The sequence below is a fragment of the Carassius auratus genome, chromosome 48 (genome assembly GCF_003368295.1).
Source record: "Carassius auratus strain Wakin chromosome 48, ASM336829v1, whole genome shotgun sequence".
Lineage (NCBI taxonomy): Eukaryota > Metazoa > Chordata > Actinopteri > Cypriniformes > Cyprinidae > Carassius > Carassius auratus.
In genome coordinates, this window is record NC_039290.1 from 7,486,133 (window position 1) to 7,498,754 (window position 12,622).

At 36.1% G+C, this 12,622-nt stretch overlaps 1 protein-coding gene across 1 annotated transcript in view; it reads left to right on the plus strand.

Moving 5' to 3' along the window:
* The first annotated feature begins 5,754 nt into the window (after positions 1 to 5,754).
* The window catches only part of LOC113065698 (pleckstrin homology domain-containing family G member 5-like), a 61,804-nt gene continuing 54,936 nt past the window's right edge, over positions 5,755 to 12,622 (plus strand). Inside the window, exons 1-2 of the mRNA XM_026237165.1 lie at positions 5,755 to 5,984; positions 7,289 to 7,513. Coding sequence (XP_026092950.1) covers positions 7,432 to 7,513 — 82 coding nt within the window. The 5' untranslated portion in view covers positions 5,755 to 5,984; positions 7,289 to 7,431. The remainder of the gene's footprint in view (positions 5,985 to 7,288; positions 7,514 to 12,622) is intronic.

Here is a 12,622-nt window from a genome sequence, read left to right on the forward strand (position 1 = left end):
CTGTTAATTTAACATTGCTTGTTTTTACATTTAGGCTACATTTTATTTTAATTCCACACATTCTTTTCATTTCATATTGCTTTTCTTTTACAGTTTTTCTTTTCATTTCACAACTTTTCTTTTACTCTTTTAGTGAGTTGTTGTACCAATTTGTTGCAGACTTTGCATTCTTTAAAAAAGTAAATTCGCTGTCCCATTTATCACGGTATTTACACATGGGTTTTGGTTTTTTGGCAGGTGTGCCTTCACTCTCTATCGTAGCATCCATTATCCGTCTCTGTTTTTTCTTTTGTTGTTGATGTTTTTCCCACGTTATAACTCATGTCATCTGACCTCACACACCCCTCGCGACAGGCTACTACAGGTGGCAGTTATCGCGAGACTAGTGACAGAGCTCAGATTGGGAATGTTTTTATTATTATTATTTTATTAATAACGCAGGTAAAAAAAAAATAAAATAAATAAAAATACGGGAGATTTACGGGAAAATACTAATACGGGAGGACGGCGGGAAAGAAGGGTAAAATACGTGACTTTCCCGGCCAAAACGGGATACTTGACAGGTATGGTTCGGTCAGCAGTCAGAACTTGGGTACCGATGATGGTGAAATACATTTTTACTGAAAATGACCCGCGAGTATGATTGACAGGACGATAGCGGAGACAATTAAAAGCGCAATATAACGTCTGTTAAAACAAAAAAAAAAAAAAATTATATACATATATATATATATATATATATATATATATATATATATATATATATATATATATATATATATATATACAAGAAGGATGTGTTAATTTATTCAATCTTTCATTAGTTGGTGACCCGGTTTGATTATAATAGCATAAATAAAAAAACACGTAATAGGCTATGTATGCCAATAGACAAAACACATCTGCTTTTCCTCTAGATCACTTTACAGTGTGATGGAAATAAACTTTTCTTAATGCGTGTTGTATATCACCACAGCTTTATTGGCACCCTTCTATATGTGTTGTATACTGTAATAGACAATTGTCCTGCAAAATGATGAGGTTTGGTAAAAAAGAAAAAAAAACAACAACATTGCGAGCAAATGTCGAATTGTGTTTTGAAATTTAAATCAAAACGTAAGAGGCTTCAGGCTGTCTGATGAACTCTGTATGAACAAACACCCAGCTTTGCAGTATAGGTGGCACAGAAACAGCATCTGACCTGGCTTTAGATGTACTTTACACACTGTCTATTGCAGCTCAAAGGAGGCACTGTGAATTTACATTACAATTTCATTCTAAGAGGCTATTAAATGTGAAGTGACAACATGAAACACTACTTTTAATATATATAAAAAAAACACCAGCAGTTGGTGGCAAGTCACCCTGATAATGTTTAAATACCAATTTACTCATTTAGGCTCACAATAAGCAGATTACATAATTATACCATGAAAAAATTCAAATATTTATGTGTGTGTGTGTGTGTGTGTGTGTGTGTGTGTGTGTGTGTGTGTGTGTGTGTGTGTGTGTGTGTGTAAAAGAAAGAAGTCCAGTCCTGGCTGTATAATCAAACAATAAAACGAGAAACAATGAATGCCATCAAGAACATTTTTTATTCCACAGGAACTTGATCCAGTTCACTTGTTAAAGGATACTCCACTTTAAAATAAATTTTGTCATCATATACTTGCTCTTATGTTTTTTCAATCCTTTATGAATTTCTTTCTACTCTCAGTCCAGCCTCTCTCATTGTTAAACCATGGTTTATCACATGAATGACTACTGTAGCCCTAATCTCATTCGAGACCACTCTTCTTGTTCCTTGTCCTCCATTTCTGACTCGTCCTCTTCCTTCCCTTGCTCCCCTTCCAACTCCTATTAGTCAAACTCGTCCTCTTGTACTCTGTCTGCATTGTTTGCATCCATTATCCAAAACCTATTACTTGACCTTTGGCCTATTTATGGCCACTACTAAAGTTATGATTGGTTGTTGTTAGGTAAAGCAACAACTGTCTGCACATGTGAGGAGTTAGTGTGAGGCACTGATGAATTAGTGTGGCATTTTGATTGGTTGTGTTTATAAAAGGAAATCAAGAAACTTCCTGTCAGATTTTTGTGTGTTGTATAGAAAATTGTGTGTTGTGTTTTGCAAAAAGTGTTTAACGAAATTGAAAACTGAATAAAAGGCCAAACATTTGTGTATGGTTTTGCAGATTTAGTGTGTGGTTCTGGTGTCTGAGTGTCTTTAGAAATTGGTTTTAGAAATTGTGTGACATAATAATTTTGTGTGTAAGCAGTTGAAAAAAAAAAACTGTAAGCATTTTAGAATATTCCCTTGCTTTGATAAATTCTTTGCTGAAATTTATTAGCTTGTGGCTGATCTGATTGATCATAAATGGGCAAGCAACCACAATTTTATCTTTTTTACAAAGTGTTGTTTTCATTTAATGTTTGCATTAGGGTTATTTAAATTAGCATTTAGCTTATTTAGGTTAATTTTGTTTCTTAAATCTGAAACTTATACTTTTTTGCCATATTGCATGATATTTTAATATACATCACAAAAATTGAAACTTGTCATTAACAAAGACAATTTTTTTAAAACCTGTTCTTTATGACAATACTATTAAAAAACTTGAACCTTAAGTAATTACTGTGATATGAAATGTTGATACTTGCACATGCCTATTATATAATTCACACTTGCACCACACAGGCAAGACCAACTGTAGCATCCTGACAAGATAGTGCAGACACGCAATAACGTGTCAGGTCATCTTCCATGTCCAGTTCCTCCTGGTTCACTAATTGCATCAGTGCCCCTTTCACTGGATAATTCACTCTGTTATTTACTTCAGGCCATATTCTTTCAATTGTGTGATTCTGTTTATTTAAAAGGAAAAAAAAGAAAACAATTAGACTAGCACAACAGCTACATACAGTTAAGGAAGTTAGTTTATTACATACAATCTTGGACCTCTAGAGCAGTGGATCTTAAATCTGGTTGCTTTAAGGAGGTATTTCTACCTGATTCTACATAGAAATTCTAATGTCGTTGCTGTGACCTACTTCAATCAGTTCGTTGAAACATAAAACAGGGAAAAGCCGTTATAACCTAATTGAATTACATTGACTTAACATACAATTTCCATTAATGCTTGCTCAGGATGGACACATTCGACACATGTGACTCATGAGTTGAATCAAAGTGACAATCGCAATTGACAGCAATACTCTTCAGCACAATGGTAACCACAAAATTTTATGACAGAAAAAATTGACAGAGTTGACACCCAATTAGATGTATCTGGAGTTGACCCTTTTCATTAACCATTTATGACAGTTAATGTGTCTGTCTCCCTTTTGCTATTTTTAGTTCAAGAACGTTTCCTCTAAAAATTGTAATGTTGAAAATCTTTGGATGTAAATTATTCTACAGCGCATTCAGGAAAATCTAACACTTTTGGCAAATATTATTTCATGATAGGCCCTGTTAATTATCACAGTAAATCTTACAGAGTACAGGTATATGTAATTGAATCAATCGACTGCCAATGTAAATGCCACAGGCCGTGACTGTGTCAGAGTCAAGAATGCCTCCGATTTTGTAAATTACCTTCTATCATCTGTTAAAAGTCCCTTTCCTTATCAAATTACTGAAATTATGTTGATAAGATACATATTCTTTTGTCTAATTATTATTATTATTATTATTATTAGAAAAGGGGGTTCCTAATGTTTTGGCTCATGGAGGATGCCAAAAGAGAGTGTCTGTGGATCTTTTGCCAAATGCAGTGGAGGATGCAGGCAGGTATGACCGTGAAGCAAGATCCTCATTGACACCAGTTTCAACTTTTGGGCAGTATCCATTTCAGTCAACAGAGGACCAGGTTGCTGTGGAGAGGCAGTTCTCTATGCAGTGTCCTGACATTGCATCTCTTTTTGAACGATGAGGGGGTGGTGTTGGTGTGAGAGACCCGGGTTTGAATCACTGTGAGACACCAATGTGTCCCTGAGCAAGACACTTAACCCCTAGTTGCTCCAGAGGCATGCGACCTCTGACATATATAGCAATTGTAAGTTGCTTTGAATAAAAGCGTCAGCTAAATGAATAAATGTAAATGTAAATGAACGTGTTGTCAATTTCCAACAAGAAGAGTTCCAAAATGCTTTGAAAATACTAATTGATCTTGTTCGAATTCGAATTGATCTTGTTTAATTGTCTCCGCTATCGTCCTGTCAATCATACTCGCGGGTCATTTTCAGTAAAAATGTATTTCACCATCATCGGTACCCAAGTTCTGACTGCTGACCGAACACTGGTCATTGATCCTCTCCCGCTCGGCGCTGTCTAGCGCAGCTTCACCACACAGATTTAACTCCGCACCGCTAATTAAAACGGGCTGGTGGCAGACTAATATTTAATATTTCTGATGTAAAGATTTCTGTGAAACGCGTAAAGTTGCGAAGAAGAAAGCCCAACAGGACCTGCCCTGCACAGTTTAAGAATCGGTAGCCATAGTAACGTTAGAGGACTATTATTTTGTTGAACAGACCTGAGCGACAACTGATGACGTCACGTGCCCAGATTTGCTTGACCAATCGGCGGAAGGAGGCGTCTCAGGACCGCCCACATGTGTAAAACGAATTTTGAAGTCATTTATTCGTTTTATGCCTCTGAACTAAAAAACGAAAAATCAAGCCGAAATCTCGTTTTTCGGTTTTTTCAAAAAAAACGAAAAACGAATAAAGGGGCCGTTTTCTCGTTTCTGCTTATTTCATTTCAAATTGGAAAACAAACTATCAAAACGTACACGGACCCGCAACTCAAATCTGATGAGGATGTTGATATATTAGACACCAGAAATAAAACTGTTAAGAAATACAACACTTTCATCCTGATAGCTCCTTATTTCACTATAACTAGCACTGGCCTTCGCTCCCTCCGAAATGTGCAGTGAGCAGATTGGCCTAAGTCACTGAACAGCCTTCAGTTTCTTGTTCTTCGAAGAGTGGAAACACATTTTGATCTCTGTTACGTTAAACAGCATCATGTGGATTTCCCAGCAGAGGGCTTCAGTCAAAGCTAGAGAATACTTGTAAACTGTTTGCAGTGATTCACATTGTGTTCACGTGAGTAATACATCTTGAGAGTATTAGGCCTCTTTTTGATTTACCCATTTATGATTTTGTATGTAACAGTTACCACACCATCAAGGACTAGTAAGCTACCACCAGGCTGCAAACTGAATAAAAATGAATAAATAAAAATAATCCAATTCACAGCTCAACTCTCTCTCTCTACCAACCAGCTTCATCACCTCTTAAAATAAATAATGTCATCCAAATACACCTAAATGCACGGGTGGAGCTTAAGCGGTTATTTGCAGATGCAGATGATGAACAGCAGGTGGAGCAAAATGTTCACAAGTATTCAGACAAGCCTGCACATTAAATTCTGTACTACTACCGCTAATGGGAAAAGCAATGTTATGAAAGCAATTTTAGAGTGTGGAAATGGATTCCTAAAAAAGAGCCGCATAATTCTGTAAACGTGCCACATTTGTGTCTATAACATAGACATAAAATATTCCATTTAATAACTAAAAGGTGCATTAAAAAAATTGAATAAGAATGAGAAATTGCGTTCTAAACACGCGCCTGTGCACCAGTGTCTCTTTGGCGCCTCTAGCGGCTGAACGCAGGTAGTGCAGCGGGATATCTTGACTAAAGCAGGTTTGTATGAATAAAAAACGCTGTCCATGGCTGAAACAGAGCAGAGGGAGCAGCCCAGACAAAGCGGCGAGAAACTTTCACGCTGCTAATCGCCAGTCCTGTCCCACCAAGCATGGATTTACAGAAGACAGCGGCGGTGCAGTAGATTCAACACCCCTCTGAGGGGATGAAAGCGATATTGGAGTGAATTTAAAGTCCTGCTGCTGCTGAATGGACGAGTTTATTTTGGCTCCGCGGGTCGATGATGAAGCTTTACAATGCAACAGGTTAGAGTGAGTTTCGAGATAGATTATTAGAAACACCACAGAATCGAATGCGATCGCTGGATCTAATACGTGCATTGGTCATGTTGTAGTTCGTTTTGTTAATCTCTGAGATGCAAAAGTAAGCAGCGTGCACGTTTACCGAGCCATTGAAATTACAATGCAACAGAATACTGTGAGATCAAAGGAGATGCAGCCAATCAGGCCTGTTTGAAATGTGCAGCCTGGCTCTGCATTTAATGCATGCATTGCAAGTAAAATGTGGATCAGTGACATTAGGATTTGTTGAAATAAAAATTAAAAACGAATCTAGTTTAAAATGTGGCAAAGTCTTAGACATGTAGTTTATGTTGGTTTCATTTTCGCATTGTTTATACCATTTTTAACAAAAGTTAGACTCCAAAAAGTCAAGTGGTGTAAAATTCTCATAAAAAATTACTACTTTCATTGCATATTTAAAACGTGTGTGCTTGACAACTTAATCATTTTTTTTATAGAAGTTAAAATGTTTCTCGAGTGATATTTTACAATGAAATGAAAAGCAATTATGAAAGATTTTGTCAAGTTTTTTTAAATTATCATTTAATTTTTTTCCATACAATACCTGGGCAGTTTACCCATGTTAATGTTTTTAACTTTAAGCCAAACAAAATATGTCAGCATTATGTTTTTTTTTATTTATTATTATTTTAATATCTTTCTGAAAAACATTATAGACCCGGAGAGAATGAAGTTAGCATCACATACAGTATATAGACCAATACACACACACAGGTTCTTCAGAGGTTCTCAAACTCTCTCTTAGTTAAGCAAAGGAAAGGATTAAAAACAATATTAAAGTACAGTGTATTTCCTGAAGATAAAGTGGTTTTCAACCTTTTTGCCCCATGACCCCCCCCCCCCCTCCCCCAAAAGGAAATGTTCAGGGCACCCACACAAGACTTTTTGACCTCAGAAAAGCATAAAAGTGATTCAGAACAGCTTTTGCCATTGTAGTAAATTCCCATTCATATTAAACATATGAGAGATCCTTCTTATGGTTCTTCCTAGCACCATTTGACAAAGGTGCCTTATAACATCTTTTCAAAAAAGGGTGCTATATAGCACTTAAAGTGGTTCCCCTATGATTAAGAGCCAATGAACCACTTTTAATGATATTTAGCAACATTTTGTATTTTTATTTATAATTTTAACAGTATTTGTGTTTTGTATGTTTTCAAATTAACCTAGTTTGTTTAAAGATATAAATACTCTGGATGTAACTTTGGCAAAATGATGCTTACTTAAATCTGTGGGATGTGTCCCAGCTGGGATCTATGCCCCTGGCAGTGAAAGCAGTGTTCATTCTCCAATCATCATGCCAGGAGTGCTATCTGACCGCTGGTGACCCCTCCGCCAGCTGTTATAGTGTGGATCTCCACCCAGGGGACACAGAGTAAAAGCAGACAACATGGTTCCCAACAAGTGGATTATGCATCCAGTTCTTCACAAATCACCTCCCAGAAGCTGGCTTGGCATCCGGCTACGTCTCCGTAAGTTTGCTTTCTCGTCTGACTCGTATGAGATGTTAATTAATTTCATCCAAATAACAATAATGCAAAAAAGGTGAACGGCCATGAATTTGTCCGACTTGATGCAACTGTATTCATGTTTAGGAATATCATTGCTTTTTAAATTGAACAAATGATTGATGTTGATCCTTCAAATCTCATCTCTATAGTCATGGTTTAGCACTAAAATCTTGACATAATATACCATCATTTGTAGCATAAGCACTCTCTGATCATAGTTTATACCTGTAGAAATGTTAAACAGACATTTTTACTTATTGTTTACTGCAGTGCATCTTTCTGTGTGATCTATTTGTCCGCTGGAGTCATAGAAACAATCCCTCAGCTCATTATTTAAACTGGCAGTTTAATTCATTATAATTAATTTTAGATCATTTGCATATTAGGGATTTTCAATTAGTTGAGAATCAGACCAGAAGTGGCCTGTTCTTAATTAAATTCATAAATTACAATATTTTTACATGCATTTTACATATCTGATGGAAAGGTGCATGGTTGCTGACTGGACTTCATTGGAATATTTAATCTATTCTGTTCCTAAATAAACCAAAGCATGCATAGTGAAAAGTCCAGTGAAGGTTTTTTTTTTGACTTTAAAAATCAGCTAGGAATTTTATTAAAACAAATTCAAATCCAACTCTTGGGTGCTTTGGTCATTCAGTACTACTTCTTTCACAGACTGACATGCACAGACACTTCCTGCTGTTGCCAAACATTTTCCTGCTCGATTATAATGACCTCTGCAATCACGATAAGATTAGCCCTCCAGCCTGAATGGTTATTTATAGAAACCCCAAACTATTGTGTGGTGTATACCAGAGGCTTCTTAGCTCAGCGGGGGCTGCAAGTTACCCTTAGTTTACCAGACCACTCAAGCCTCTCTGAATTACACGGGTTAATTCTCAGAGCATCTGGTGTTTAAGGCTTGTCTGAGAGGAGCTTCTGGCTCACTCATATTTGATTAGTCATTTTATCTTAACAGTTTTATCGAGTGTGTATTTTCCCCCCTCGTTTTGGATGCATGATGTCAGCTGACAGACCTTTAAAGCTGTTAGCTTGATATGCTTCCGGAAAACTGTCATTACATCACATGTTTTAAATTGGTTCCTCTTGCATCGGCTAACTCTTTGCCTTAAACACTGGCAGATCCTTCTGCTTTAAGACTAATCTTATTATCTGAAGTGTTAAGGGTGTTTATTTACCAGTTTGTGATTCTCTCAGCTATATTTGGGTTGTCCAGTGATAGTCAGGTTTTCTAAAAGTAGCTAATTGCAAGAGTTTTTGCTAATTTTGCTAATTTTGTTTTACTTTTCACACTTAACAATAAAGCTTTCAGAGGTGGTTTTCATAGTGATGCCACAGAACCACTATTTTTTTCTTAGTGTGAAGAACATTTTAATAATCTAAAGAACTTTTTTTCCACTGTATAGAATCTTTAGTGCAGTGGCAAGGTTCCATGGATGTTAAAGGTTCCTCATGGAACCATCAATGCCAAAGAACCTTTACTTTTAACGGTGGATGACATTTTTACTTTATACATCAGAACATCTGAAATAAATGATCCAATTTTTTGGTGGATGGACAGTAAAATTGATAAAACCATCTCATAGATGTACATTGAAGGAGGGACGCAGGTACATATAGAAACCAGAAAACCAATCAATAATCAAAATACACAGGAGATGATTTGGTCGTTCCGTCTCAATATGGGTTAAATATTTCTTCCACTACTTTGGCAACACGAGTCAACAAATTATAATAACTGCATAACAATAGCCTGGCATTATGTCTATGAGCTTTGCATGGTCAAAATGTAAAAATCTAGTTATTCATACTATAAAAGTTGTTAATAAGAAAGAAAAGGACATTTAACAACTTGTCTAACCTGACCCCATATGATTCATTCACAAGTGCTTAGTTTTTAGTCTAAAGACGCGTTGCATTCCATTAGTTTTATCAAAAGTAAACAAGAAATTGAATATTTTTGGTAACTCTCAATGATGTAATTGATTATGGCCTTTGCTTGAAGAGACTATTTTGTAAGTCTGACTCCAAAACCCAAATGCAACCCACTACATGCACATTAAAACACACCGCAGGGTTATCACTATCAGCTTTTCAAGTCCTGAGATGATGTAATGCTCATGAACAGGCTCTCGCAGCTGTCAACCGTTCCCTCCACCATTCCTTACAGCCTAAAGCCTTACAGCTTTCCCATCATCCCTCACTCTGTCACGCTTTCAGTTTGCTTTCATCACACACAAAAAGGCTGAATACAGTGCTATTAGCATACTGTTCTTCCTGAAGGCCCTGACCTTGGTTTAAGTGGTTGTACTGCTATTAGACTCACTGAATGAATGAGATTAGCAGTAATTTAGCCGTGAATTTACAGTTGAAGTTTTTCGGTTTCTTTGACTGATGGAGCGCCGCTGTTGGAGCCTAAGGGACAAATTTCAGGACACAGCTGTGAGGAGGAATGAAAATGTTCACTCTTGTATATTGCAGATGCTGCTGAAGATTTTGGCTTAAAAAATAAAGTATTTTCCCTTCAAGTCATAATAAGGAATATTCTTAGACTCATATTTTAGATTAAAGCAAATGGTCATTTATGTGGTCACAAAGTGTGATGTTGGCACGACACAAATACACCTCAGTTACTTTTATTAAATGGCTGAAACTGCAATATGATAAATGTAACAATTTTCAAGATTTATTTTTATTAATAATAATAAAAGACCGTTATTTGACCAAGGAATATAGCTAATTTTAATAACAGTACGCTTCTGCAACTAAGAGAAAATTCTCAGAATTTTGGCAAATGTTCTGTCAAGGTTCTTTCAAAGTTATGAACGAACATTCTTCTATTAATATTAATAGAATGTTTGCTTTTAAGGCTGCCTATATCAGCAGCTATCAATAGTATATATTTGTCATTCACAAGGAGAAACTAAAACAAAGATAAACGAAGATACATGAAACTTAAAGCAGCGCTTGCTTGCCACTCGTTCACTTAACTGAACATCCAATCAGAGCTTGCTGAAAAAGCGTCTCAAAACAAAAACTATCTTAAACCAGCCTAAGCTGGTCTTAGTTGGTATACCAGCCTGGCTAGGCTTTTTGTTGGTTTTAGAGTGGCTTAGTACATTTTTTCAGCTAAACACCAGCTTGGCTAGACGTAAACTGGCTAAGACTAGCAAAAAAGTTTGATCACTTTTCAGCAGGGCTATTATAGCTGACAAGCAACATAACAACTTGGTGCATTAATGTATATTGTAAAAAAAAATTCATTCATGTGTTCATCTCCTAATTACAAATTGTAAAGAATTTAGAATCTAAACTGTGTTTTTTATTTTCAATTTCTATTTACTCTAGCTCTAAAGTAACTTGTGCTTGTGCTGTGTCCAACATCGCATAATTCCCTACAGTATATTAGGCGAAAAACATTATGTGTGGTGAGTAGTACATCTGAAATCGTAGTAGGCGAAAAAGTCACCTTATTACTTATTTCTTCCACCTGGATTCTGACGTGAGCATTCGCCCGACACTTTACAATCCCACGGGGCCACGGGGAAGGATTTAAGAAGGGCAGTAAATTACACTACGGACGCTGGTAGGTCATGTGACAGTAACAACATGACATTTCATTCACACTACCCATATTCATACTATAGAATTCATTTTTTTTTTTTTTTTTTTTTTTTTACGGTCGTGAAGTAACTTCAAATTGAAATGTAGTACCTACTCAGACAGTATGCAATTTCAGAAGCACCAATAGTTTCTTGGCCTTCCTAATAGACTAGCAGTGATCATGCTGGGCTCATTAGAGAAATAAACTCTTGTTTTACCCCTCTAACTGGTGGGATTACGGTAGATTAAAAGGGCCCTTCAGCCTGAGTTTATGTCATCACTTTGCCTCACGTCGACTGCTTCTGAAGAGCCTCACTCACCCAGTTTAGGTCGATTTAGGCAGATCTCAGCCTTGTGTTAGTGACCACGTCTCTGCCAAGGATGAGTTCTGTAATATTTGCTTCTGTACAGAGCAAGACTGTCTAGCTTTTCATTATGACCTAAATATCCCTAACTGTAACTATTTAGGGATTTGAGTGAAAGGCATATCAGTTATTTTCAAAGCCATCCACCTAGTGAGAGGTAAAACATTTTTTTAGTAACAGCATGTTACAGATGATTGTCAATAGCCAGGTTTTTATTCATGTGTTATGTGATATTATATTAATAAGCCGCAGTGGCTTATACAAAATTTATTTTGTGCCAATTTTGTTTTCTGAATTTGACGTAATATATAAACATACATTGTGAAAAACGCTATATAAACTAAATTGTGTAGAAGAAAGATTTTCTGATTTTTTTCCTTTTTCATTAACCCTCTGGAGTCTAAGGGTATTTTTGGGGCCTTGAGAAGTTTTGTCATGCCCTGACATTTGTGCTTTTTTCAGTTTCTTATAAATATCTAAATTGGTAAAGTCTAATATCACTGTAATCAGCACAAACTGGGCTATAATAATATGTGAAATGCATGCATGTACATGATTGTATTTTTGAGAAAAAAAATGTTATGCATGGTTAGTGAAAAACTAAAAATGTTAAATCACTTGAATAAGGCAATAAAACACATACATAAAATTGGTTGCCGGAAAAGTTGAGAACTGGAGCTTGTAGCCTAGAATTTTTCTTTCTGAATGATGTGAAAATCATCTTGTTTACTCACTCACAGAAAACAATATATTGATTTAAATTTTCTAAAACACTTTTTGTTGGTAAAAGTCATATGCGAGTAGGCGTCAACTATCATGAAAATCATTGTGATTTACACCTGAGAAGACAAAGGCCTGCATAATGAGCTGCATAATGAGCCTCTCATTCAACTGTGCCACTGTGAGGGAGGACTTACAAGAAAGAGAACAAAATAAAAGTATATAATTTTATGTTTGTAGTTTATTAAGAATATATTTAATTATCCCACAACATAATTTAATATCCACTTGGGGGAGCAGTTAAACAGTTTATTAGGAACAATCAAAGCTGACTTTCAAATTTTTTGGCATCCTTTCT